Source organism: Schistocerca cancellata, chromosome 8, assembly GCF_023864275.1.
Source record: "Schistocerca cancellata isolate TAMUIC-IGC-003103 chromosome 8, iqSchCanc2.1, whole genome shotgun sequence".
NCBI lineage: Eukaryota > Metazoa > Arthropoda > Insecta > Orthoptera > Acrididae > Schistocerca > Schistocerca cancellata.
The window spans coordinates 189,153,033-189,180,915 of NC_064633.1; the positions used below are offsets into that span (position 1 = coordinate 189,153,033).

The window sequence follows — 27,883 nt, forward strand, 5'->3', positions numbered from 1 at the left end:
AACCGGGAGTCTACCGCATCTCTCGTCAGAGTTGGAAGATCTATGTAGGCCAGACAATCGAGACAGTACAGGAGAGATGCACTGAGCATAAACTCCATACTGACAAAGTTCTGCCGACAAAGTCTGCTGCCGTAGAGCACCGCGTCTCCCACCATCATACCATGAATCATAACGATACCAAGTTGTTACAACAACCGAACACCTTCTGGGTCTGTATTCTCATAGAAGCTGTAGAGATCCGACTGCATATGGACTAAGAAATAAGGACAGCGGTTTTCAATTAAGCAAGGCCCGGGAGCCAGCCTTCAGCATGACCAAAGCGTAGCGGCAGTCCACGTGGAGGTCCGCTGCCGTCATGACAAGAGAACAGGACGAAGGAGTCTTGTCGTGACACTAGCAGAGGTCCGGGTGCGACGACGATGGCACGCTACTGAAGGCGCATCGGCGCCAGACGCCGCGCTTCCCCCACCGCCGCACGAGGTGCAAGCCCAGAGGCGACCGCGTGGTGACGGCTGGAAGTGGGGAGAGGATGTAAAGACGACACTGAAAATTGCAAGAAGTTGGAAAGAAGTTGGCTCGCCGAAATATCGCGCCTATTGGACGACGCTGAGTACCCAAGAACTATTCAACATATCTACACATTTAACCTACTGTTCTTCTAACTTTTTATTTTAGTTATTTTTGTTTCAAGTTTTGAATCGTTATTTTAATTTCACATTCATGTTTTTACTCTGTTTCTTCAATTTGCCATATAACTTACATGTATATTGTTAAATGAAAATAATAAGTAATAATAAGTAACTCTTTACTGTAATAGAAAGTCATTACAATAATGATACTCCAAAGAAATGCTTAAAATTATTATTTATTTATTTATACCATACGCATAGAATGAACGAAATTTCTTCATATAGTACACACGACAGTCGACACAATGTAAAAAAAAAAAAAGAAATAAAATAACAAAAAGAAATTCAGCAGGATTTTCATATTATGGTTAATGACTATCCAAATATCCTGATTTGAGCATCGCACATTTCAGTACATGGAAAACCTTGGTGAAGGGAATTGATTATATACTAGGTAATGCAGTTTTATAACATAGTTTCTTAAGTAGACATTGATATGATAATCATTTAATGGAAATACATGACTCTGACAGATAATTTATAAACATAAATATTACGTAACAAGTAACAAACACGAACGTATATTTTAAAAAAGTTTCAAAGATTGTTTGCTATTGCGAAGGAATACACTGAAGGGATAATCAGTTTATCATCTAACAAAATGGACCTGAATTCGTCTTACGTAAAAAGTGCTACTAGCGGCTAGAAAAGGGCTTATGATGCAACAACGAAAGTTTATTTATAACAGCTGAAAACGTAAGGTTGTCAATATTTAAAAAATGAAAAAAGTAATTTGTTACGGCAAAACTGACAGGATGCTACTCTAGCATGGCGGTAAAATATGTAATAAAACGATGTTCAGTTAACAAACTCGTATCATGATTTGAGAACGTCTTGTAAAACATCTATAGATACCTTCTAAACTGACTCGTTCCACATCATTTCGAAACAAGAATCGTTCAAACGATCTATGGAACATAAAACATACAAGATAATTGGCTCCCCTTTCTTAATTACTTTGCGTGTCTATTACTTCTACATATTTGTGATGAATATGTTTGGGACATTCCCGTTTCTACGATAACACCAACCGTGTTCACAGGGTTGTATGCATCGCACCTTGGTTGGGCAGGTAAAGCACTCGATGTTAATTAACCGCATGGGAACTATTTGAGAATGTGTGGAACAGCGGTTGAACCGCAGCAATTTACGTATCTACAATTTGGTAGCTGTGCAATGTATAAACACCGGTGAGAGGTTTGAGCTGTATGAGGAATACCTGTAGCAAGTTGAGGACTCTCTCCCTCCTCGAATCGAGGCCAGTTTCAAGGCTAGACGGAGTATTACACGGTATTGCCGTGATGTCTCCTTGTGGTGACTCATTCTTATGCGCTGTGTCCTTAAGTGAATAACGTAACAAAGTAATGTAAGGAAATTTGAGGTAATAATTCAACTGGTTTTACGACCTGTACATTCAGCAGTCTCTGCCGTTCTCCCTCCAGTTTTGGAGCAACGCCGGTCACCCTCCACGGTTTGACGATACCTGTCAGCTGTGGAGCAGTGTTACCAAAACGACAGAAGTTACCAACTACTGTACGCCTCGGATCCATGAAAAGGACACCAAACTAACGCTCAAGACGCACAGGCTTCAGACGTTAAATCCTTAAATAAATGTTGGGAGTTTAATTGACGGATGGTACCATAGACGGTGAAATTTGTTCCATGTTAGCAATGCGTGAAATCTTCAGACCTCAAGCAGACAAGTGGAGTGTCAAGTGCAATTATTGCCCGTTTCATTAACGTTATGGATTTCTATTTGGGACGATATTTCAGTATTCCAAGGCAATAACCATTAAAAGAAATTCTGGACGTTGGTTAATTAACGCGACTTCAACATGTGTTTATTTACATTCCTTACAGTTATTGTTGCGGCAGCGTCAGCTATGACAAAACTATTTCACCTGCTGTGTAAGAAATTTGAGTAGGGCTACTTTTCTTGAGACTTCAAGATGAATGTAAGAATTCTAATTCAAAACAGGCAGGTGCTGACAGGTGTAAATAACACCTACCACTTTAATAAGCCACAGGTGCAAAATACTGACACGAATTATTTACAGAACAATGGAAACAGTGGTAGAGGCTGACCTCGTGGAAGATAACTTTCGGATTCAGAGCAATGTTGTAACATGCGAGGCAGTACTGACCCTACAACGTAGGTTAACCAAAGCCAGACCTACATCTATAGCGTTTGCAGATTTAGAGACAGTTTTCCCAATGGCGACTGGGATACACTCTTTAAAATTCTGATGGTAGCAAGGCTAACATAAAGGGACGTAAAGGTTATCTGCAACTGCTACAGAAACCAGAAGGCAGTTATAAAAGTTGAAGGGCATGAAAGGCAAGCAGTGGGCGAGAAGAGAGTGAGCGGGATAGTAGACCATCCCCAATGTTATGCAATTTGTACACTGAAGAAGGAAATCAAGGAGAAATTTGGAAGAAAATTAAAATTTTGGGTGAAAAAATAAAAGTTTCAGGTTTATGATATTGTAATTCCACCCACGACAAAAAGGAACTTGGAAGAACAGATAAAAAAATGCATAATATCTTGAAAGAAGGTTATAAATTGAACATCAACAATAGTAAAACAAAGTTTATATAATGAAGTCTAATTTAATTTGTCGATGCTGAGGGAATTAGATTAAGAAACAAGAAACTAAAAGTGTTAGAAGATTTTACTACATCGGCAACAAATTAACTGACTGTACCCGAAGCAGAGAGACTGTAAAATACAGACCAACAAGAAAAGCATTTCTGAAAAGAGATGAATTTGTTAATATCGGATATAAATTTAAACGTTGGAAGGTATTTGCTGAAGCCCTTTGTAGACAGGGTAGCCTTGTACGGAAGTGAACATGGACAATAAGCATTCAGACCAGAAGAGAATAGAAGTTTTTGAAATGTGTGTTAAAGAAGAATTCTGAACACTAGAGGGTTATATCGAATAAGTAATAAAGAGATAATAAATAGAAATCGGGAAAATAAATTTATGGTAAACTTTTCTAACAGAGCATCAACTTGATAGTGGAATGAAGTGTGCAGGGTAAAAGTAAAGGAAGGACCTAGGCCTGATTACAGTAAGCAGATCCAAAAGCAGATCCAAATGTATATAGGCTGCAATAGTTATGCAAAGATGAAGAGACGTGGACAGGATACACCAGGGTGAAGAATCGCATGAAACGAGTCTCCAGGCTAACTCCCTAAAGAAAAGCAACCAAATGAACTTAGAGGATATATTTTCCGTAACAATGTATTATCTTCACGAGCATACCTATTTCTGTTCATTACTTATTTGTCAACGCAGATTTCCGGCCCCGTGAACACTCATGTTTAATATTAAGTTATAAACAAATCACGGCATCTTACCGTGTCACTTGAATGAATGGTCAACTGACGAAGTATTACGCATGCTAATTTTTATTGTCACGTTACAAATCCATGAATGATGTAAAGAACTTCAGTAGTATATCGAAATTAAACGAAAAGGCCTTTCGCTGTATCTTAAAGGGTCAATAAGCAGTCAGGTAGGGAACGATCACGGCTAACGCATCTTTCGTTCTTTCCACTGCGTTAATGTTAAGCTTAAACAATGCTTATGAATTTCGGTTTTCGTTAACATATTTTCTGCAAGTTTTCGTAGTTCATAATGACCATAGCTCCAGGATACACAAAAATAATAACAATCTCTTGAGGACACAAATTGTACCACAAAGACGTGTCTATCACGGCAAACGTACAGAAACAATCTGTATGTTGGCCAATTAGCCACTAGATGTATTACTTTGTTTTGGGTCAACTGTTATATTTTTATTGTGTGTGTATTTGCCATATAAAACTGCTTCTTAGTAACGTAGTAGCATTTCAGACGTCACGAGAGTGAAATTTGAACTTCTGATAAGCTGTTTCACATAATAGTTTGATAAATATTGAATATGTTGATACATTTTATTGGTGATGGCGTCGTAACACCAAAATGTTACGGACAAACGGAATTTCCGAAAATTCCATGAGAACATGGATTTATGGAACGTTGCTGGATGGATGGTGGCGAATTATTTTCTTCCCTTTACATTGAGACTGTCGATGACAATTGTTCCTACGTCGATTTGTAATTTCAACAGGAATCCTTGTAGTGTCAACGTTTCAGTTCGCTAAAAAAGTCACAAGAAATGTGTGCTAGCACAACAAACGTGTGCTCCTGGTTGATCACATGCAGCCGAAGAAGTGAATAACATTTGACGTGTAGGATGAAACCTTATCAGACCCAAAATGGTCGATTGAACCTTCTCGAGATATCAGCCGAATAACAATGCCTTAATGAAGAAACGTTTCAAGAAGGCTTCTGGTAGTCATCGCGTACCCATTTCCCAACCATGGGTTATCGAAGAATTCAAGCCTTATGAAACGAGGACTTGATTGAAACGTTTACCTTTCAAATACATTTGTGCTAACTAGGACAATATTTCATTCTGAAGTCAGTGGCAGCTGGTAACAACACATCGCAGTTTTCTCGTAACTGAGTGATCAGCAGGGCATAATGCCGTGCAAGGGGCCCGGGTTTGATACCGGCCTGGTCGGAGATTTTCTCGGCTCGGCGACTGGTTGTTGTGTTGTCTTCATTGTCATACCAGCTTCATCGACACACATGTCGCTGAAGTGCTGTTAAATGAAAAAACTTGTACCAGGTGACCGGTCAACCCGACGGCAGGCCCGAGCCACACACACATTTCATTTCATCTCGTAAACGGCTCCTTATTGTATCATAAACGTTGTCCATTCAATATTTTATTGGAGAAATATTACTGCTATATCGAAGGTATGCATATTTAGTTAAAAGTACGCAGTTTTGTATGATTAATACAAATACGGATGTTGGAAATCTTTGAAGACACCCATTAAATTGGTCGTCAGCTCTTAACAGCCTACTACTGTATCAAAATGATAAGCGTCTACCTAGTGTGGCACATTATTCTGTAGCCATGATAAGTGGATTACAGAACTTGCGACTCTATGGCTGACCTTGGAGGAATTGAGAACGAGTGTCGGCAGTTGTACTGCAGCCACGCGTTTACTGTGCTGGGTATTGCAGCTGTACTGTTTTATAGTTCATTAACGTCTAAACAAGAAATAGACAGAGAAACAGTAGGGTGCACTACTTCTAATCCCCCCCAAAATAATAAAAAAACGACGAAACTGTGGTGTCACCGCCAGACACCACACTTGCTAGGTGGTAGCTTTAAATCGGCCGCGGTCCATTAGTACATGTCGGACCCGTGTGTCGCCACTGTCAGTGATCGCAGACCGAGCGCCACCACACGGCAGGTCCAGAGAGACGTACTAGCACTCGCCCCAGTTGTACGACGACTTTGCTGGCGACTACACTGACGAAGCCTTTCTCTCATTTGCCGAGAGATAGTTAGAATAGCCTTCAGCTAAGTCCATGGCTACGACCTAGCAAGGCGCCATTAACCATTTCTAGAGAGAGTCTCACTTGTATCATCAAGAATGCTGTATACAAATGATGGATTAAAGTTAAGTATTCCAGCAGCTACGTACTTTTCTTATAGCATTCATTACGTATCCTGTTTCAGACATAACGCCAGCCGGCGTGTGTAAACGCGTGCCTTTCGGTTACCCGTCACTGTGGACTGGCTGTCTTGTCAGTCCACAACAGAAATCACAGCCACATCAAGAAAACAGTATACGACGAGTTTACTGTGAAGAACCTAACAATCAAAAAATGCGATGTTTACTAAAGCCACAGTGTTTCCTTTTCCAATTCTGAAATTAATAAAACGTGTTCCCCAGATTCCTGGAGCGGGCCATGTGGCCCTTCTTGCTTCCCCCTCGTCCCCTCTACCCTTGCGAAAGCCTATGGGAACGAGTCGTTTACAGAATATGTATACATGACTGGTTTCAGTGCATGTTGTTCATTTGCTAGTTCGAAAATAGCACACTAGCCCAAAATTGCCAAAAATATCGGTTCGAGTCCTAATAACTTATAACAAGATTATTTTTTCTCCAGACTATCAGTTTTTAAATAAAAATTCGTCTATCGAATAGAATGAAATGTCAAGACGAAATGATTTTATGTTAAGCAAATAAAACTATATGTTTTCAGAGACCTAATATACATTATAGACGTTTGATACTTGAGGTGGTGCGAAGCCATTGTGCCAGGATGGCGTGTTAGCGCATCTGCCAAGCGAACAGGAGATACGGATTCAAATCCCGGCCTTTGTTCAAATTTCCATTCGTCGCTTCAGTATGCATATATACAACATAGATTTTAGGTAACATTTAAAACATATTTTCCCCAACTTTCAGACTTTTATATTGGCAAATGGTCAAAGACTTTTGTTGATGCATACTGAACTTCTTTCGCAATCACTGACAGCTATGAAAAATAGTAATAAAGATAATCTCCCTTGTAGTGTTGTAGGTATGGATATCATAATTATTCTCAAATTGTGAGGGATTATTGAAGGCGAAGTGTTTGCTGCATGTCTTCCACTCCCTTGCAGTTTTCAACCTACGGCTGCCTCCAGTACCATCGAGGTTATCTCCTGATGTCTTAACTTATGCCCTATCATCTTATCATTCTTCCCATATATTCCTTTCCTAGCCGATTCTGCGGAGAACCTCTTCATTACATACCTGATCAGTCACCCTAATTTTCAATAGCCCTCTGTCGCACCGCATCTAAAATGCTTCCATTTTCTTCTGTTGCGGTTTTCCCACAATCTGTGTTTCAATATCTGAGATATTTAGGAGGTCGTGAAATGTATATCAGAGAGACGGACTGGCGGCCATATGAGAGGGAGTATTCATGACAGCTGACATACATATTGTCTCTATTGAGGTCGAATTTGAGTGTTCCATTCAGTCCCTTGTTGACCAGTCTGGTGTGGCAGTTTGAAGATAACAAAACGAAAGCTAAAATTTTCAATTTCACTTTCAAGAAATCCTCCACACAAGAGAATTGTACGAGTACACCGACATTTGACCATCGGACTGACTCCCATATGGACTACATAGTAATAAATTCTGATGGAACACCAGTTCGGCTTTACAAAGAGTACGGCACAGGCCCCTTACCTAGCTTACATTAAGAGGACCACACCGTGGTTCAGGTCGAAAAAATAGATTTTCAGTTTTCATCATATTTCGATAGATTAAGGTTTTAGTTAAGTACTCTGAAAAGGATTTTTCTGAAAAAAATTTTTTCGAGCATTTAAAGAGCATTTTCCTACCGCGTGTGTTTATGTGACACGCCCACTTTGCTGCCACTTCTGCCACCCACTTTTTTGCATATATTTTAGATCTTTATATCCCCTACATTGCACGTTAGGGATTTTTTTTATTCCCAAGTGTGTTGCCTATCCTTGGAATGCAACTGTCGGTATTCTTTTGTTTCTGCTGTTTATAAGCAACACGCTTTCAAACAAGCGGTTATTTTTGTGCAAGTGTTTTGCGAGTAGTTGTTATAGTTACGTTTGAAGTGCTTCTTTACGTGTGTTTTGTTGTGTTGATTGAAGATGACGAAACGTAAAGGCATTTTCAAAAAACGATAATTAATGGGAAACAAGTATAGAAAGCTTTCTGCACAAGAGGTTATGCCGCCTGGCAACGATGATTCTAATTGTAATTCTTCAACAAGTGCATCATCAAAGAAGCTCTCACCATTTCAATAGAGTTACAACTAATTTGCTGTAAGTGACAAGGGGTTCAGTAATATTATTATAAATTTGAGAATATTATCAGATGCAGTTACTAAATTTGTAAAATTTAGACAGTGTGTTGAGTCACAGAGTGTGAAAATTTGTGAGAGTGCCAGTGGGAGAAAAGGCTTAGCAATTGCTTTGGATTTAATTTGCACTAAATGCTCAGCTGTGATTTCATTTATGAGTTCTTCAAAACCAGATGCAAGTGGCCTTTATGAAATCAATTCTAGATTTGTTTATACCTTACGATCGATTGACAAGGGCATGGTTACAGGTGATGAACTTACATCAACCACCAAATAAATTTGAAAAACTAATTGCAATATTATAGAAAGCTGTATGTGAGGCCTGTGAGGAAAGCATGAAACTGGCTGCTAGGGAAGTAGTGGAAGAAAATGATGGATATTCGGATATTTCAGTTGCACTTGATGGAAGTTGGCAGAAAAGAGGACTTACTTCTCTGAATGGAGTAGTGACTGTCACGAGTGTAGACACCGGTGAAGTGTTAGATGTAGAGATAATGTCTAAATATTGCAAATGTTGTAAAGTCAATGAACATAAAGAACACAACTGTGTCACTAATTCTAGAGGAACAAGTGGTGGTATTGAAGTTCATGGAGTACAACAAATATTTCATCGCTCTGTAGAAACAAGAGCTGTACGGTACACCAAATATTTGGGCGATGGTGACAGTAAGGCATACAAAAATGTGGTGAACTCTCTAAGCCATATTGAGATGCCATTATTAGCAAAATAGAATGTGTAGGCCATGCTCAAAAACGTTTGGGAACAAGGCTGAGAAAAACAACTGTTGATATGAGAGGAAACAAATAAGAAGATGGAAAATCGTTGAGCAGGCAGGGTCGGTTAACTGAAACTGAAATAGAAAACTTGAAGGTATATTATGGGCAGGCAATTAGGAGAAATAAAGAAAATCTGGAGGCAACGTAGAGAGATGTTTGGGCCATATTCTTCCATAAGTCGTCTACTGATGATAAGCCATGTCATGGGTTGCGTCCATCAGGAGAAAATTCGTGGTGCAAATACAACAGGGCTCAGTCAACTGGAGAATCTTATTCTCACCAGCATTCTCTTCCTGCTGCTGTTATGACAGCAATTCAACCTATTTTCAGAGACATGACTCATCCTGACCTAAGGAAATGCCTGCATGGGCAGACACAGAACCGAAATGAATGTTTCTAGAGCATAATTTGGAAAAGCCTACATAGAACTGTATTTGTAGACATGCACACAATTAAACTAGGTGTTCATGATGCTGTTATTACATTCACTTGTGGTAATATTGGAAGGTGTTGGGTACCGATAAAGCTGGGAATTAATCCTGATGAAAATATTATCACTGGGCTGCAACATTGCGATAAAGTGAGGATAGCCGACGCAGACAGTCTGCATCTAATATGGCCAAGAAAGCTAGACAAACATCCAGGAAGATAAAAAAGAAGCTGGAAGACCTGCTAGAATCCAAAGAAGGGCCATCATATGCAGCAGGACAGTTTTAATTAACTGTAAGTAACAAATTTCAAAAGATTTTTCTTTAAAGTCAGTTTTCTGCAAACTAAAATTTTCAGTACATATGCCCCATTATATCAGAAACTACCACAGATACATGAATGAAATTTTCAGAGACTCTGTATAACATGAAAAGCCACCTTTGGTACTACATTCATTAATATTCCCCCATTAGGAAGTTCACAAAAAATACTTTCTACAGAAAAAACTTAATATTTTTGTTAATAAATTTAAAAAAGTACTATAAAATGGATGAAGTAGATTTTAGTACAGTAAATTTTACCACCATGTAACATGTAGTAAAAATATTAAGGTCCTACATCAAATAGTTTTTTCAGAAATGGATCAAATACATGCCTAAATTAACATGGGTTAGATAGGCAGGTGGTCCCCTTAATAGTGAATCTCTCACCCAGCTCAAAGTCCCAAGCGACTGGAGAAAAGCGAAGGTAGCTCCAGTATATAAGAAGGGTAAGAGAACGGATCCGCAAAATTACAGACCAATATTCCTAACTTCTGTTTGCTGCAGAATCCTTGAACATTCAGTTCGAATATAATAAAATTTATTGAGAATGAGAAGTTTATGTGCATGAATCAGCATAGTTTTAGAAAGCACTGCTCGTGTGAAACTCAGCTTGCCCTTTCTCACAGGATGTACTGCGAACTATGGATGAAGAGAAACAGGCAGATTGCATATTTCTAGATTTCCGGAAAGCGTTCGACACGGTGCCCCATTGCAGGCTATTAACGGAAGTACGAGCATATGGAATCGGTTCGTAGATAGGTGAGTGGCCAGAAGACTTCTTAAGTAATAGAACGCAGTATGTTGTCATCGAGCCGGCCGGTGTGGCCGTGCGGTTCTAGGCGCTACAGTCTGGAACCGCGTGACCGCTACGATCGCAGGTTCGAATCCTGCCTCGGGTATGGATGTGTGTGATGTCCTTAGGTTAGTTAGGTTTAAGTAGTTCTACGTTCTAGGGGACTGATGACCTCAGACGTTAAGACCCATAGTACTCAGAGCCATTTGAACCATTTCTTTGTTGTCATCGATGCCGAATGTTCATCACAGACGACGGTATCGCCAGGAGTGCCCCAGGGTGTGACTGCTGTTGTTCTCTATTAAGGTAACGAAGCTGACTGACTGTCGGAAGATACAAGACGACTTAGACAAAATTCCTAGTCGTGTGATAAATGGTAGCTAGCTCCTCCAAATAAAGAGGAAGAACAAACCTACAATGTTCGGTTACAGTATTACTAGTGTTTTCCTTGGTACAGTCAAGTCATTTAAATATGTGGGCGTAACGTCGTAAAGCGATATGCAATGGAACGAACATGTGCCGTCTGTGTTATTGAATGCGAATGCTCGACTTCGGTTCATTAGGAGAATTCTAGGAAAGAGTAAGGGAGACCGCATACGGGATGCTAGTGTGACCTATTCTTGAGTATTGTACGAATGTTTGGAATCCGTACCAGGTCGGACTGAAGGAAGACATCGAAGCAATGCAGAGGCTGGCTGGTAGATTTGTTAGCAGAACTCAAATGTGAATCCCCGGAGGAAAGACGACGTTCTTTTCGAGAGACACAAAACTCCTTCCGAAAGGCCTTAAAGGTCCAACCGTATCGACTGACCGCCGTGTCATCCCCAGCTCACAGGCATAACTCGATGCAGTTATGTAGCGGTATATGGTCAGCGCATCATTATCTTTGGCGTTGTCAGTTTTCATGTCCGAAACAGCTATTTCCCCATCAAGTAGCTCCTGAAATGGCATCACAAGCGCTACGTGCAGTCCAGTTGCCAACAGCGCTCGGCATACCGGCATCACCGATCCAAGTGTTAGCCAAGCCGGACAGCGGTTAAATACAGTGATCTGATGGGAACTGGTATTACCAATGCTGCAAAGCCGCGGGCGTTTCGAGAAAGACTAGTGTGAAAATTTAGCGAACCGGCATTTGAAGCTGACTGTCGAATGATTGTACTGCTATTGTGCGTAAGAACAGTGCACATAAGTTTCGAGAAATTAGGGCTCATACGGAATCATAAAGACAGTTATTTTTCTCTGTATCTATTAGCAAGTGGAACAGGAAAGGAACTGACAGGATACTCTCAGCCATCCACCGTACGGCGGCTTGCGGCTTCCGGAGTATCCATGTACCAGGTGATCAAAAAGTCAGTATAAATTTGAAAACTGAATAAATCACGGAATAATGTCGATAGAGAGGTACAAATTGACACACGTGCTTGGAATAACATGGGGTTTTATTAGAACCTAAGAAATACAAAAGTTCAAAAAATGTCCGACAGATGGCGCTTCATCTGATCAGAATAGCAATAATTAGCAAAACAAAGTAAGACAAAGCAAAGATGATGTTCTTTACAGGAAACGCTCAATATGTCCACCACCATTCCTCAACAATAGCTGTAGTCGAGGAATAATATTGTTAACAGCACTGTCAAGCATGTCCGGAGTTATGGTGAGACATTGGCGTCGGATGTTGTCTTTCAGCATCCCTAGAGATGTCGGTCGATCACGATAGATACACTTCAGGTAACCCCAAAGCCAATAATCGCACGGACTGAGGTCTGGGGACCTGGGAGGCCAAGCATGACGAAAGTGGTGGCGAAGCACACGATCATCACCAAACGACGCGCGCAAGAGATCTTTCTAGCAATATGGGGTTGAGCGCCATCCTGCATAAACATCGTACGTTCCAGCAGGTGTTTATCAGCCAGGCTGGGGATGATGCGATTCTATAACATATCGGTGTACCTCTCACGCGTCACGGTAGCAGTTACAAAACCAGAATCACGCATTTCCTCGAAGAAAAAAGGCCCGATAACGGTAGATATGGTAAATCCAGCCCATACTGTGACTTTTTCGTCGTGCAACGGAGTTTCCACGACAGTTCTAGGATTTTCGGTAGCCCAAATTCTGCAGTTTTGGGTGTTGACAGACTCTTGGAACGTGAAATGAGCTTTGTCGGTCCACAACACGTTACTCAACCAATCGTCACCTTCCGCCATCTTTTGAAACGCCCACATCGCAAATGCCCTCCGCTTCACTAAATCGCCAGGTAACAGTTCATGATGCCGATGGATTTTGTACGGATAGCATTGGAGGGTACGCCTAGGTGCCAACCAAACAGTAGTGTATGGAATGCTGGTGCGACGTGCAACTGCACGAGCGCTGACTTCCCCGTGCATAGACGAGCCCGCTACAGTCTCCATTTCTTCCTGAACTGCCTCAGCAGCATTACGCCTTGTGCTCGGTCGGCCACTACGGGGTCTATCGTCTAAACAACCCGAGGCTTCCAACTTGGGAATCATTCTCGCCACAGCTGCATTTGTCAACGGACCTTTACCCGTTTGAATCCCCTTCCTATGGCGATAGGATCATAACGCTGAACTAGCACATTCCCCATTCTGATAATACAGCTTCACTAAAAGCGCCTTTTCAGGTAACGTCAACATGCTACGACTGCTGGCACATCTGATTCTCTCTCTTTTTTTTTTACTTTATTGTTATTTTAACACCTGAACAAAACAGGTAGGCTGGCAGCGGCATGCTACGCCGCTCTTCAGCCAGAGAGTTGACAATCACAGTACAAAAAATGGAGAATGAAATGAACATAGTGACGGGCAAAAAACAGTGGTCACAGTCACACAAAAAAACACGGAGCCGTTCACACTCGACGAGAAAGACACTGAAAACACGTTGACACGGCGCACAGAACACTGACGAATCCGATGGCACAAGTGAACGGAGAAGCGTGACGGCGGACACTAAAAACACGAAACGACGTCACACACACGAGACACAGATGGCGATGATCTCCGGCGCGCGAAAGTCCACGTAGCGTGTGCGAGTCCGGGGACCTGCCAAGAGGGGAAGCAGGGTGAGGGTGGGTGGAGAGGGAGGAGAGGGGAGTACAGAGATGCCAATGGCTGAGGAGAGGGCAGGAGGAGTAGAAGGACAGGGGAGGGGAGGCCCGGGAGAGAAGTGGGGAGGAGGGGGGGAGGGATGGAGGGTGCCCAAAGGAACAGATACAGGAAGAGGGAGGGAGGATCAAATTTGGTAGGAGGGGTAGATGGAGGGGAGGAGGACATCATCAGGGAGGGGGAGCTGGCGGAAGCCACCTCGGGAGAGGGTAAGGAGGGTGGAGAGATGGAGACTGGGTGGGACGTGGGAATACAGGCACGGCAGCAGGCGGGGGTGGGAGAGGAGCGGGGAGACGAGCGGGTGAGGAGGATCGAGTTTGCGGGAGGTGTACAGGATCCGTATCCTTTCAAGGAAGAGGAGAAGGTGGGGGAAGGGGATGAGATCGTAGAGGATACGCGTGGGGGAGGGGAGACGGATGCGATAGGCGAGGCGGAGAGCATGGCGTTCAAGGATTTGGAGGGATTTGTAAAAGGTAGGGGGGGCGGAGATCCAAGCCGGATGGGCATAACAAAGGATAGGGCGGATGAGGGATTTATAGGTGTGGAGGATGGTGGAGGGGTCCAGACCCCACGGATTCTCTCTCTCATTACATGTCCTTTTATACACGATTGTCATGCGCAGACACTGACGTTTTGCTGTCCAGTGCCATCTGTCGGACATTTTGTGAACTTTTTTTTTTTTTTTAGTTCTAATAAAACCCGATGTCATTCTAAGCATGTGTGTCAATTTTTACCTCTGTAATTACACTATTCCGTGGTTTATTAAGTTTTCAAATCTATACAGACTTTTTGATCACCCGGTAGATATAGATATAGCGCTGTGCTCCAGACGTACATTCTCAGAAATTTCTTCCTCAAATTAGGGTCTGTGTCTGACGCTAGTAAATTTCTCTTGGCCAGGAGTACCATTCTTGCCAATGCTACTTTTCTTAATGTCGTCCTTGGTTATTTTGCTGTCTAGATAGCAGAAAACCTTAACTTGATCTACTTCGTGCACGCGCCTCGCTGTTCTCATTTCTGCTACTTCTAATTACTTTCGTCTTTCTTGCGTTTACTCTCTGTCCATATTTTGTACTCATGAGACTGTTCATTCCATTAAAAAAATTCAGTAACTTTTTTCACTCTAACTCAGTATAGCAATGTCATCAGCGAACCTTGTCACTGATATCTTTTCACCTTGAATTCTAATCCCTCTCTTTAACCTTTCTTTAATTTCCGCCACTGCCTCTTTCGATGTATATACTGAACAGTAGGGCCGAAAGTCTGCTCGCCTGTCTTACTCCCTTTTCAATCCAAGCAAGCACTTCGTTCTTCGTCTTCCACACTTATTCCTCCGTCTTCGTTCTTGCACACACAGTCTATCATCCATCTTTCCCTACAGCTTACCCTATATTTTCTTCAGAATTTCGAATATCTTGTACCATTTTGCGTTGTTAAACGCTTTTTCCGGGTCGGCAGATCTTCTGAACGTGTTTTGCTTTTTCTTCATTATTGCTTCCGTTACCAACCGCAATGTGAAAACTGACTCTGTGGTGACTTTACCTTTCCTAAGGCCAACCTGATTTTCACCTAACGGATTCCCAAATTCTTTTCCATTATTATGTATATTATTTTTGTCAGCAGCTAGTATGCATGGATTGTTAAACTGATTGTGCGATAGTTCTCGGTCTTATCGTCCCTTCTTGTCTTCGAAATTGTTTGCTTTTCATAAAGCCTGATGGTACGTCACCAATCTCATATATTCTTCACACCAACCTGAACACTCGCTTTATTGCCCCTTCCCCCAATTATTTTAGAAATTGTAACGGTATGTTATCTTATCCCTTCCGCCTCGTTTGATATAAAGTCTTTCAAAGTTCTAAAAACTTATGATTCCAATACTGAAACCCCAATCCCTTCCCTGTCATCAGACAACCCCCTCCCCTTCATAGAGGCCTATCCGCTCTGTACTCTGCATCTAATAGTGCAATTCCCAGTGCACTCTTAATGTTATCGCCCTTGCTTTTAACTTTAACGAAGGTTGTTTTGATTTTTCTGTATGCTGAGTCAGTCTCTCCGACAATCATCTCTTTCCCGGTTTCATCACATTTTTTCATGTGGCCATTTCGCCCTAACATCCCTGCTTTTCCTACTTCATTCCTAAGTGACTTGTGTATCTGTATTCTTGAACTGCCCCGAATATTTTTGTACTTCCTTATTTTGCCTATCAATTGAAGTATTTTTTTCTGTTCCATGGTTTTCTCCCAGTTTCCTTCCTCGTACCTATGTTTTTCTTTCCAGCTTCTGTGACTGTTCAGATTAGAGATGTTCATCCCACTTCAACTGAACTGCCTGCTAAACTGTTCATTACTGCAGTATCTATGGTCTTAGAGAACTTCCAGTCTTCATTCCTTAATATTCCATATCCCACTTCTTTTCTTACTGAGTGTTCCTGACTAGTTTCTTAATCTTCGTCCGCAGCTCGTGGTCGTGCGGTAGCGTACTCGCTTCCCACGCCCGGGTTCCCGGGTTCGATTCTCGGCGGGGTCAGGGATTTTCTCTGCCTCGTGATGACTGGGTGTTGTGTGATGTCCTTAGGTTAGTTCGGTTTAAGTAGTTCTAAGTTCTAGGGGACTGATGACGATAGATGTTAAGTCCCATAGTGCTCAGAGCCATTTGAACCGTTTCTCTTAATCTTCAGCCTGCTCTTTATCATTATCAAATTGTGATCTGAGCATATATATCTGCTCCTTGGAACGCGTTAGAATCTAGATTTCGGAATCTCTGTGTGACTATAATATAATGAAACTTAAATCTTCCCGTATCTCCCGGAGTCTTCCAAGTACATCTCCTCATCTTGCGGTTCGTTCTTACTATTTATTGCAGAACTCAATCAGTCTTTCTCCTAGAATGAAAGTTTCACTCTACAGCGGAGTGTGCGCTGATATGAAACTTCCTGGCAGATTACAACTGTGTGCTGGACCGAGACTCGAACTCGGGTCCTTTGCCTTTCGCGGGCAAGTGCTCTACCGACTGAGCTAGCCAAGCACGACTCACGCCCCGTCCTCACAGCTTTACTTCCGCCAGTACCTCGTCTCCTTCCTTCCAAACTTCACAGAAGCTCTCCTGCGAACCTTGCAGAAGTAGCACTCCTGGAAGAAAGGCTATGCGCAGACATGGCTTAGCCACAACCTGGGGTTTTTTTCTAGAATGAAATTTTCGCTCTACAGCGGAGTGTGCGCTGATATGAAACTTGCTGTCAGATCATGCTTGGGTGGCTCAGTTGGTAGAGCACTTGCCCTCGAAAGGTAAGGGTCCCGAGTTCGAGTCTCGGTCCGGCACACATATTTAATCTCTCAGGAAGTTTCAGTCTTTCTCTTCTCTCGTTCCTACTACCAAACCCACATTCTATTTCAATCCCTCACGACTATGGGATTTTCCTCTCCCTTTACATACTGAATTGGCCTTTCAATATCCTCATGTCTGTTCTATATCTGTTCATCTTCTGTTTGCGATGTCGTCATGTATAACTGAACTGTTGTGTCCGGTGTTGGTTTGCTGTTGATTCTGACAAGAACAACACCGTCAATGAACTGTTCACACCAACTCATTCTCTGCCCCACCTTCCTATTCATAACGAATCCTACTCCCGTTATACCATTCTCTGCTGCTGTCAGTATTATTCTGTACTCATCTGACTAGAAATCTTTGTCTACCTTCCATTTCATTGCATATTATTAAATGGAAATATATGAAATATGTTAGGACGTTCATCGCGTTGTTTAGAAGACTAGCGATTATACGAAAAGCGAAAGTATTGTTCGAGCAGCTCAGTAATATGTTACTTTCACATCGCGTTTTCATCAATATGTACACCTAAAATTTTTTTAGTGCAAAACAATTTTTGTGTACTTGTGTTTGTTTCCATTGTTAACTATGATACACTGTGTTTGTGTGTGTGTGTGTGTGTGTGTGTGTGTGTGTGGGTGGGTGGGTGGGGGGGGGGGGGGCGCTGAGTGTGTGTGTGTGTGTGTGTGTGTGTATGCGTGTGCGTACCTTTGCAGTAACAGTCTGATTTGCATTTTAATAACCATTCGACTTCAGCTTTTGAGGGCACAACTGTCCTTTTTGACTCACTTTCGGCTGATCTGACGTGTGGGTCCAGTGAGCTCAGGCAGCCCGGAGCTATTCGTGTCCACGGAAACGATGTGGAGCAGGTTTAGAAACGGGGGGCCTATTATTAGGCAGCGCAGATAAGGATAAATAGCAGGGGCCGGGCCAAAGTGAGGCGTGTAACGCAACAGCAGGGCCCAAGTGTGCCGCGCTGGCGCAACACCCGACAGCTACCTGCTGTCTGCTGCCTGCCGTCACACCTGACGCTGAGCTCTCTGTTCACAGGGACCTCGAGGACAACCGCATCACCGACATCCATCCGGAGGCCTTCCTGCCGTTCACGCAGCTCGAGGACCTGTGAGTACTGTTCATTGTCAGCCACTTCCTCCTTCTCATGAGAAATGGTTTATGATCCCTTAAGTTCTCTGCTCAACAACTGATAGTACGCTACAAACGGATGCACAAAGTATTTTTATGATTACAGTCGTTCTCGGTATTGGCCACACGTTGGCTATCTTCAGTGTCTACGACAGTCTTCTTGATGGTCTTCAAATACTTAAAAATTTTAACAGTACCGCTTCGAAGTGACATAAAGAACAGTCGAAATATATGTTGTTCACATGACATATCCGGACTTGCAAGTTGTCGAAATAGTGTCCGATGGTGAGCGTTCATCGGAGGTGAGGGTATAATCTGGAGTGCCCCAGGGGAGTGTGGTAGGTCCGGTGTTGTTTTCTATCTACATAAATGATCTTTTGGATAGGGTGGATAGCAATGTGCGGCTGTTTGCTGATGATGCTGTGGTGTACGGGAAGGTGTCGTCGTTGAGTGACTGTAGGAGGATACAAGATGACTTGGACAGGATTTGTGATAGGTGTAAAGAATGGTGGCTAACTCTAAATATAGATAAATGTAAATTAATGCAGATGAATAGGAAAAAGAATCCTCTAATGTTTGAATTCTCCATTAGTAGTGTAGCGCTCGACACAGTCACGTAGATTAAATATTTGGGCGTAACATTGCAGAGCGATATGAAGTGGGACAAGCATGTAATGACAGTTGTGGGGAAGGCGGATAGTCGTCTTCGGTTCATTTGTAGAATTTTGGGAAGATGTGGTTCATCTGTAAAGGAGACCGCTTATAAAACACTAATACGACCTAGTCTTGAGTACTGCTCGAGCATTTGGGATCCCTATCAGGTCAGATTGAGGGAGGACATAGAAGCAATTCAGAGGCGGGCTGCTAGATTTGTTAGTGGTAGGAAACTTCCTGGCAGATTAAAACTGTGTGCCCGACCGAGACTCGAACTCGGGACCTTTGCCTTTCGCGGGCAAGTGCTCTACCATTTGAGCTACCGAAGCAAGGTAGCTCAGATGGTAGAGCACTTGCCCGCGAAAGGCAAAGGTCCCGAGTTCGAGTCTCGCTCGGGCACACAGTTTTAATCTGCCAGGAAGTTTCATATCAGCGCACACTCCGCTGCAGAGTGAAAATCTTATTCTTGTTACTGGTAGGTTTGATCATCACTCGAATGTTACGGAAATGCTTCAGAAGCTCGGGTGGGAGTCTCTGGGGGAAAGGAGGCGTTCTTTTCGTGAATCGCTACTGAGGAAATTTAGAGAACCAGCATTTGAGGCTGACTGCAGTACAATTTTACTGCCGCCAACTTATATTTCGCGGGAAGACCACAAAGATAAGATAAGAGAGATTAGGGCTCGTGCAGAGGCATATAGGCAGCCCTCGTTCTGTTTGGGAGTGGAACAGGGAGAGAAGATGCTAGCTGTGGTACGAGGTAGCCCCCGCCACGCACCGTGTGGTGAATTGTGGAGTATATATGTAGATGTAGATGTAGATATAGATTTAGATTTAGACAGAAAGACTTACACGTGGCGGCCTAACAACCTCGACGAATTCTCCTGGCCAGTGAAGCCGTATGATCATTTCATTGGCGAGCCGGCCCGGCTTCGCACGGATAGCGTTGACTACACTCCTGGAAATTGAAATAAGAACACCGTGAATTCATTGTCCCAGGAAGGGGAAACTTTATTGACACATTCCTGGGGTCAGATACATCACATGATCACACTGACAGAACCACAGGCACATAGATACAGGCAACAGAGCATGCACAATGTCGGCACTAGTACAGTGTATATCCACCTTTCGCAGCAATGCAGGCTGCTATTCTCCCATGGAGACGATCGTAGAGATGCTGGATGTAGTCCTGTGGAACGGCTTGCCATGCCATTTCCACCTGGCGCCTCAGTTGGACCAGCGTTCGTGCTGGACGTGCAGACCGCGTCAGACGGCGCTTCATCCAGTCCCAAACATACTCAATGGGGGACAGATCCGGAGATCTTGCTGGCCAGGGTAGTTGACTTACACCTTCTAGAGCACGTTGGGTGGCACGGGATACATGCGGACGTGCATTGTCCTGTTGGAACAGCAAGTTCCCTTGCCGGTCTAGGAATGGTAGAACGATGGGTTCGATGACGGTTTGGATGTACCGTGCACTATTCAGTGTCCCCTCGACGATCACCAGTGGTGTACGGCCAGAGTAGGAGATCGCTCCCCACACCATGATGCCGGGTGTTGGCCCTGTGTGCCTCGGTCGTATGCAGTCCTGATTGTGGCGCTCACCAGCACGGCGCCAAACACGCATACGACCATCATTGGCACCAAGGCAGAAGCGACTCTCATCGCTGAAGACGACACGTCTCCATTCGTCCCTCCATTCACGCCTGTCGCGACACCACTGGAGGCGGGCTGCACGATGTTGGGGCGTGAGCTGAAGACGGCCTAACGGTGTGCGGGACCGTAGCCCAGCTTCATGGAGACGGTTGCGAATGGTCCTCGCCGATACCCCAGGAGCAACAGTGTCCCTAATTTGCTGGGAAGTGGCGGTGCGGTCCCCTACGGCACTGCGTAGGATTCTACGGTCTTGGCGTGTATCCGTGCGTCGCTGCGGTCCGGTCCCAGGTCGACGGGCACGTGCACCTTCCGCCGACCACTGGCGACAACATCGATGTACTGTGGAGACCTCACGCCCCACGTGTTGAGCAATTCGGCGGTACGTCCACCCGGCCTCCCGCATGCCCACTATACGCCCTCGCTCAAAGTCCGTCAACTGCACATACGGTTCACGTCCACGCTGTCGCGGCATGCTACCAGTGTTAAAGACTGCGATGGAGCTCCGTATGCCACGGCAAACTGGCTGACACTGACGGCGGCGGTGCACAAATGCTGCGCAGCTGGCGCCATTCGACGGCCAACACTGCGGTTCCTGGTGTGTCCGCTGTGCCGTGCGTGTGATCATTGCTTGTACAGCCCTCTCGCAGTGTCCGGAGCAAGTATGGTGGGTCTAACACACCGGTGTCAATGTGTTCTTTTTTCCATTTCCAGGAGTGTATATACGCCCAGACGATTTCTATGACGTAGCGTATTTTGTTTGGCGGCCACGTATAAAGTTAAAACGTTAAGAAAGACAATATCATCATTTTCATATAACTTACGCGACGCAAGCAGCACACACCATGACAGTTGTCTCAAGGTATGAATGTTACTATTCCATATAGAATTGGTGTTTGGAGTGACATGCCATGGCAATGATCTGGGCACATTGCGATGTAAGTAATATATATATATATATATATATATATATATATATATATATATATATATATATGTGTGTGTGTGTGTGTGTGTGTGTGTGTGTGTGTGTGTGTGTGTGTAACTGCTTCAATATGAATCTAAGGTTGACTGAGACGGAGTAATAAAAGAAAATAAAAGAAAACTTGGCTTGATGTTCGGACATGCTTAGCCCGTGTTACTGCACTCTTCTTGTGGAGCTCAGTGCGCGCTGTGACGCTACGTTGAGACTCAGTGCCGCAGTTTTGTTGTGGACTCCTTGTGGCAGACGAAAAAAATCGTGTCTACTTTTATGTTTGAAGGTAGAAAGCTGAAACTTGAGTCATACACTGCACTACTGAAAGAACGTACTTTATATATACAATCTAAATTCGCTGAAGTACTTTATCGGTAAACATTTTACTTCAAGCATAAAAAAAAACATCATACAGTTTGGATTCACACATGTTTTTGCTATGCAGTTGTTCTCAAATGATAGCAGGAAAACTATTGGTTACAAGTACACTAATGGCCATTAAAACAGTTACACCAAGAAGAAATGCAGATGATAAGCGGCTATTCATTGGACAAATATATTATACTAGAACTGACATGTGATTACATTTTCACGCAATTTGGGTGCATAGATCCTGAGAAAGCAGTACCCAGAACAACCACCTCTGGCCGTAATAACGGCCTTGATACGCCTGGGCATTGAGTCAAACAGAGCTTGGATGGTGTGTACCGGTACAGCTGCCCATGCAGCTTCAACACGATACCACAGTTCATCAAGAGTAGTGACCGGCCAGTTGCTCGGGCACCATTGACCAGACGTTTTCAATTGGTGAGAGATCTGGAAAATGTGCTAGCCAGGCCAGCAGTCGAACATTTTCTGTATCCAGAAAAGCCCGTACAGGACCTGCAACATGCGGTCGTGCATTATCCTGCTGAAATGTAGGGTTTCGCAGGGATCGAATGAAGGGTAGAGCCACGGGTCGTAATACATCTGAAATGTAACGTCCACTGTTCAAAGTGCCGTCAACGCGAGCAAGAGGTGACAGAGACGTGTAACCAATGGCACCCCATAACATCACGCCGGGTGATACGCCAGTATGGCGATGACGAATACACGCTTCCAATGTGCGTTCACAGCGATGTCGCCAAACACGGATGCGACCATCATGATGTTATAAACAGAACGTGGATTCATCCGAAAAAATGACGTTTTGCCATTTGTGCACCCAGGTTCGTCGTTGAGTACACCATCGCATGCGCTCCTGTCTGTGATGCAGCTTCAAGGGTGACCGCAGCCATGGTCTCCGAGCTGATGGCCCATGCTGCTGCAAACGTCTTCGAAATGTCCGTGCAGATGGTTGTTGTCTTGCAAAGGTCCCCATCTGTTGACTCAGGGATCGAGACGTGGTTGCACGATCCGTTACAGCCATGCGGATAAGATGCCTGTCATCCTATTGCTAGTGATACGAGGCCGTTGTGATCCAGCACGTCGTTCCTTTTTCAAAGTCGGAAACGTGATGATACGCATTTTTCCTCCTTACACGAGGCATCACGACAACGTATCACCAGGCAACGCGGGTCAACTGCTGTTTGTGTATGAGAAATCGGTTGAAAATTTTCCTGATGTCAACACGTTGTAAGTGTCGCCACCGGCGCCAACCTTGTGTGAATGCTCTGAAAAGCTAATCATTTGCATCTCACAGCATCTTCTTCCTGTCGGTTAAATTTCGCGTCTGTAGCACTTCATCTTTGTGGTGTATCAATTTTAATTTCCAGTAGTGTATTTCATTATACAAGTATTGTTAGTCTCATATCATATCCTGACGATTGGTAATATTTTGCGTGAACTTCAAAGTTGAGTGACTCACTGTCCGTTGTTCGAAGAATCTGTAGTGAATTAAGAGTGCGAATTGCGACTGATAATGTGAAGCAGCAGAAATTTGCACTCTGACAGTGTCATCTATTTCGAAATCCTTCCCTCAACCATGTATACAAGTATTTCGAAATATCGTGTATTCGTTCGTCGGAAACTTCTGAATTCCATTCACGAAATCGTGCCCATGCCATTCCGTTCTTTAAAAGGCCGAAATCTCTTTCTCGCCAGCAGAGATTCGTTTTCCAGATGTCTTTATAATTGCCGGCCGGAGTGGCCGAGCGGTTCTAGGCGATACAGTCTGGAACCGCGCGACCGCTACTGTCGCAGGTTCGAATCCTTCCTCGGGCATGGGTGTATGTGATGTCCTTAGGTTAGTTAGGTTTAAGTAGTTCTAAGTTCTAGGGGACTGATGGCCTCAGAAGTTAAGTCCCATAGTGCTCAGAGCCGTTTGAACCATTTTGTCTGTATAATATGAAAATGTCCAAACAAATAATATCTTTTGGCTCACCACGCGTCTCTGTCACAAGTAAACCAGAAAGCTGAGTCATCTACTGCGCTGCTGCAAAACTTCCTTTGTTTAAACGAAATAAAGGTGCATCCCATGCTTCGTTTTACTTTACGCATAAATAATTGAAAAACACAGGTTTCAGACTGGCGTATTTCTTTGCTGTGCCGTTGTTCTGAATCGACTGCAAGCAATCGGATGTCACTTAGGTGATTTTTATGTCCCTAAACAATTATCTAACTGGATAAAAGGGGGCCTACAGTGCAACGTGGAATACGACCGACGTTTCATTGCTGGCGACTCCACTCTTCATTGAGAGGTGAATGCAAGGTTAAAAGGCAGAGTGAAGAAAAGTTACCTAAGAAGAACTCGATCCTACAAACTTTCGGTGTTAAGCCAAACGTTCTACTACTAATACAACTCACCAGACAAGAGTTTGGTCACTCTTTCTGCTATCTAAAAGCGCTGCAGCTCTGCCGAGTCAACGCAGCTGTTCATTAGGTGGCAGTGGCATCGGTTTCACAACTTAATTGTAGTCCATCATAGTGTAGACAGTTTTTACGAAATATTTATAAATTACATATAAAACACCCCTCCTGAATCAGCGTACCTATTAGTGAAAACCGGATCAGAACCCCTACAGCTATTTCTGAGATTAGCCTGCACACAGAGACGGAGGCAAGGAAGCAACTTGATTTTGTATTTATAGTGGAGATGAGGGGAGAGGTATATGTATGATACGTGCAGTCGGAGAACAAACCGATCATCACGACGGATGTTGCCTTACGAAAGCGCATTGAAAAGCAAAGAATAACACAGGGTGCTAAGGAATTCTAGAGGTAATAGAGGAGTCCTGGTATTAAAAAGGAATACATGTCCGTATGTATGTAAAATAAGTTTCAAGATCGGATCGCAGTCAAATCTCCAAAGCTCTCGTTTCTCTGTATACAAGAAGGGTAAAAGAATGGATCCTCAAAATTAGAGAACACTATCCATAATTTCGGTTTGCTACAGAATACTTGAGCATAATTTCCGTTAGAATATAATAAACTTTCTGAGACTGAGAAGCTTGTGTGTACGAATCATGATGGTTTTAGAAAGCATTGCTCGTGCGAAACGCAGCTTGCCTTTTTCTCACATGATACACTGCGAACTAAGAATGAAGAGCACTGGCAGATTACATATTTGTAGATATCCGGAAAGCATTTGACACGATGGCTCATTGCAGGCTATTAACAAAGGTGCGAGAGTATTGAATAAGTTCACAAATATGTGTCTGGTTCAAATTGCTCTGAGCACTATGGGACTTAACTTCTGAGGTCATCAGTCCCCTAGAACTTAGAACTACTTAAACCTAACTAACCTAAGGACATCACACACATCCAAGCCCGTAGCGGTCGTGCGGTTCCAAACTGTAGCGCCTAGAACCGCTCGGCCACCCCGGCCGGCAAATATGTGTCTGACTCGAAGACTTCTTAAGTAATAGAACCCAGTATATTGTTCTCTAGGCGAGCGATCATCGGGCATCGTCAGGAGTACCCCAGGAAAGTGTGATAGGACTGCTGCTGTTCCCTACATACGAGGGTTGGAACTTTAATAGTGGCAGCTATTTATTTACAGCTCGTACAAAATAGATACATGTTTCAAAGTTTTACTGACCTTCAAACTAGTCACCAGCATTATTTATAACCCGTTGCCAGCGGTGTGGAAGTCGTAGGATACTCTTAGCAGTACCAGTTGTGTTGACAGTTAGGGCGGCGCGGTGTATTTCCCGACGAATTTGTTGCAGTTCTGTAGCGAGTGCTGTGAAGTATTTCCTTCAGTTTAGAAATCGAGTTGAACTCGCGAGGGCTCAAGTCAGGAGAGTGCAGTAGGTGGTATAGCACTTAGCAGCCCCATCAGTCAAACAAATCAGTTCAAAATGGTTCAGATGGCTCTGAGCACTATGGGACTTAACATCTGAGGTCATCAGCCCCCTAGAACATAGAACTACTTAAACATAACTAACCTAAGGACATCACACACATCCAAGCCCGAGGCAGGATTCAAACCTGCGACCGTAGCGGTCGCGCGGCTCCAGACTGAAGCACCTAGAACCGCTCGGCCACACCACCCGGCTAACAAATCAGTAATAGCTTGCACTGTACGTGCTTGAGCATTGTCCTGCAAAATTATGGTCAGGTCCTGGAGAAAGTGACATCACTTCTGTCTCTGTGCTGTTCATTTTTGGAACACAACCTGCGACCAACTTAAATGAGTTACAGTCTTTTGAAACTTTAGAAACCGTTCCTGAAAATTTAAATTTTCTGTTGCACTTTTCCCTAAATCTCAGAAACAACTTGAGTAGAGAATTCTAATTTTCAGGGAGTAATAACAGACATATCCTGAGTCTACTGAACTAAAAGAACAACATAATGTTATGTATAATTTAAATTATTTAGGATGACGGCAAAAAGTACACAAAATTTTAACCGTGTAGTTAAAAGTTATGTTTCCGAAGTAATGGCTGAAATGGCATTATTTTAGTTCAGTAGACTCAGAAGATACAGTTTAATTCACTGTAAGAGTTTCATGTCAATGACTACAGTGGTTCTAGAAATACAGGTAAGCCAAGTAACTAAATTTCAAAAATGTTCAAATGTGTGTGAAATCTTATGGGACTTAACTGCTAACGTCATCAGTCCCTAAGCTTACACACTACTTAACCTAAATTATCCTAAGGACAAACACACACACCCATGCCCGAGGGAGGACTCGAACCTCCGCCGAGACCAGCCGCACAGTCCATGATTGCAGCGCCTGAGACCTCTCGGCTAATCGCGCGCGGCCAACTAAATTTCACATTGTTTGGAAGGGCGTACCATCTCCCCTTAAACAACAATCTTACTTCCTGGCCTTCTTGTTTTGCTTGGCATAGACCGGCTATAACGATTAGGTGTGAACCGGATGTATTTTGATTTTTACTTTACCTCACTTACAAATACGTAGGGGCTACACATGTCGTCTCACGCAAGGCAGTGACGTAACAGGAGTGGCCCATTGTCGGCATAAAGTACTTTTTTCTGGTTTCCCGCAGACTCATTTCTGATGCGGTGCGGATAACAGGTGCACCACAGGGGGGCAAGCGAAATTGCGCGATAACTGAAAACGTACTCCAGACTGAATTACCGGGACAGTACGATTCTTGTGGGCAAAACGTCTAAATTGCACTCATATTGACCGTGGAATTCTGGCGATATGTGGATCAAACGCAGTGTCGCGTCCAGACTTTGGTGATGCTGACCGTCCGGATTTTTCACCATGCGGTTTCCATCTTTTCGGCAAGCTAAAGAAATTTTTAGGGAAAGAGGACGTTCTCACAGCGGTTGTTAAATAGGAGAGGAGCGAATTTCTTTCGTCGAGGAACAGAGCGATGGGTAGAATGTTGCGACCGTTGTTGACAGTGACTTGGGGACTGTTGAAAAATAGTATAATATATTTGTGTCACTTTGAAGAGTAATGTAACATTCATTAAAAGTTGTATTGTATTGTATGTTAACTAGGAGCATAGAAATGACGGATAGGTTCGATTCCCACTGCAGCCGCAGTGGTCCACAACCTCACGACGACTTCCGCAGTCCATTTCACCCCTTCGCCGCCCCACACCGAACTACTCTTTCAGGGTTATTGTGTGGTTCGGCAACCCCGGTGGACCCCCCCCCCCCCCCCCCCCCCAAGGGAACGTCTCACACCAGTCGAGTGTAACCGTTATGTTTGCGTGGTAGGGTAATGATGGTGTACGCCTAAGTGGAGAACCTGTTTGCGCAGCAATCGTCGACATAGTGTAGCTGAAGCGGAATAAGGGGAACCAGCCCGCATTCGCCGAGGTAGGTGGAAAACCGCCTGAAAACCATC

The 27,883-nt window shown here is 43.6% G+C and overlaps 1 protein-coding gene and 1 non-coding gene across 2 annotated transcripts in view; both read left to right on the forward strand.

Moving 5' to 3' along the window:
* The window catches only part of LOC126095459 (lutropin-choriogonadotropic hormone receptor-like), a 669,001-nt gene that overhangs the window by 550,388 nt on the left and 90,730 nt on the right, over positions 1 to 27,883 (forward strand). Inside the window, exon 12 of the mRNA XM_049910251.1 lies at positions 18,255 to 18,326. Coding sequence (XP_049766208.1) covers positions 18,255 to 18,326 — 72 coding nt within the window. The remainder of the gene's footprint in view (positions 1 to 18,254; positions 18,327 to 27,883) is intronic.
* Trnas-cga (transfer RNA serine (anticodon CGA)) lies at positions 17,124 to 17,198 on the forward strand. The gene has a single exon. It is a non-coding gene; the product is annotated as a tRNA-Ser (tRNA).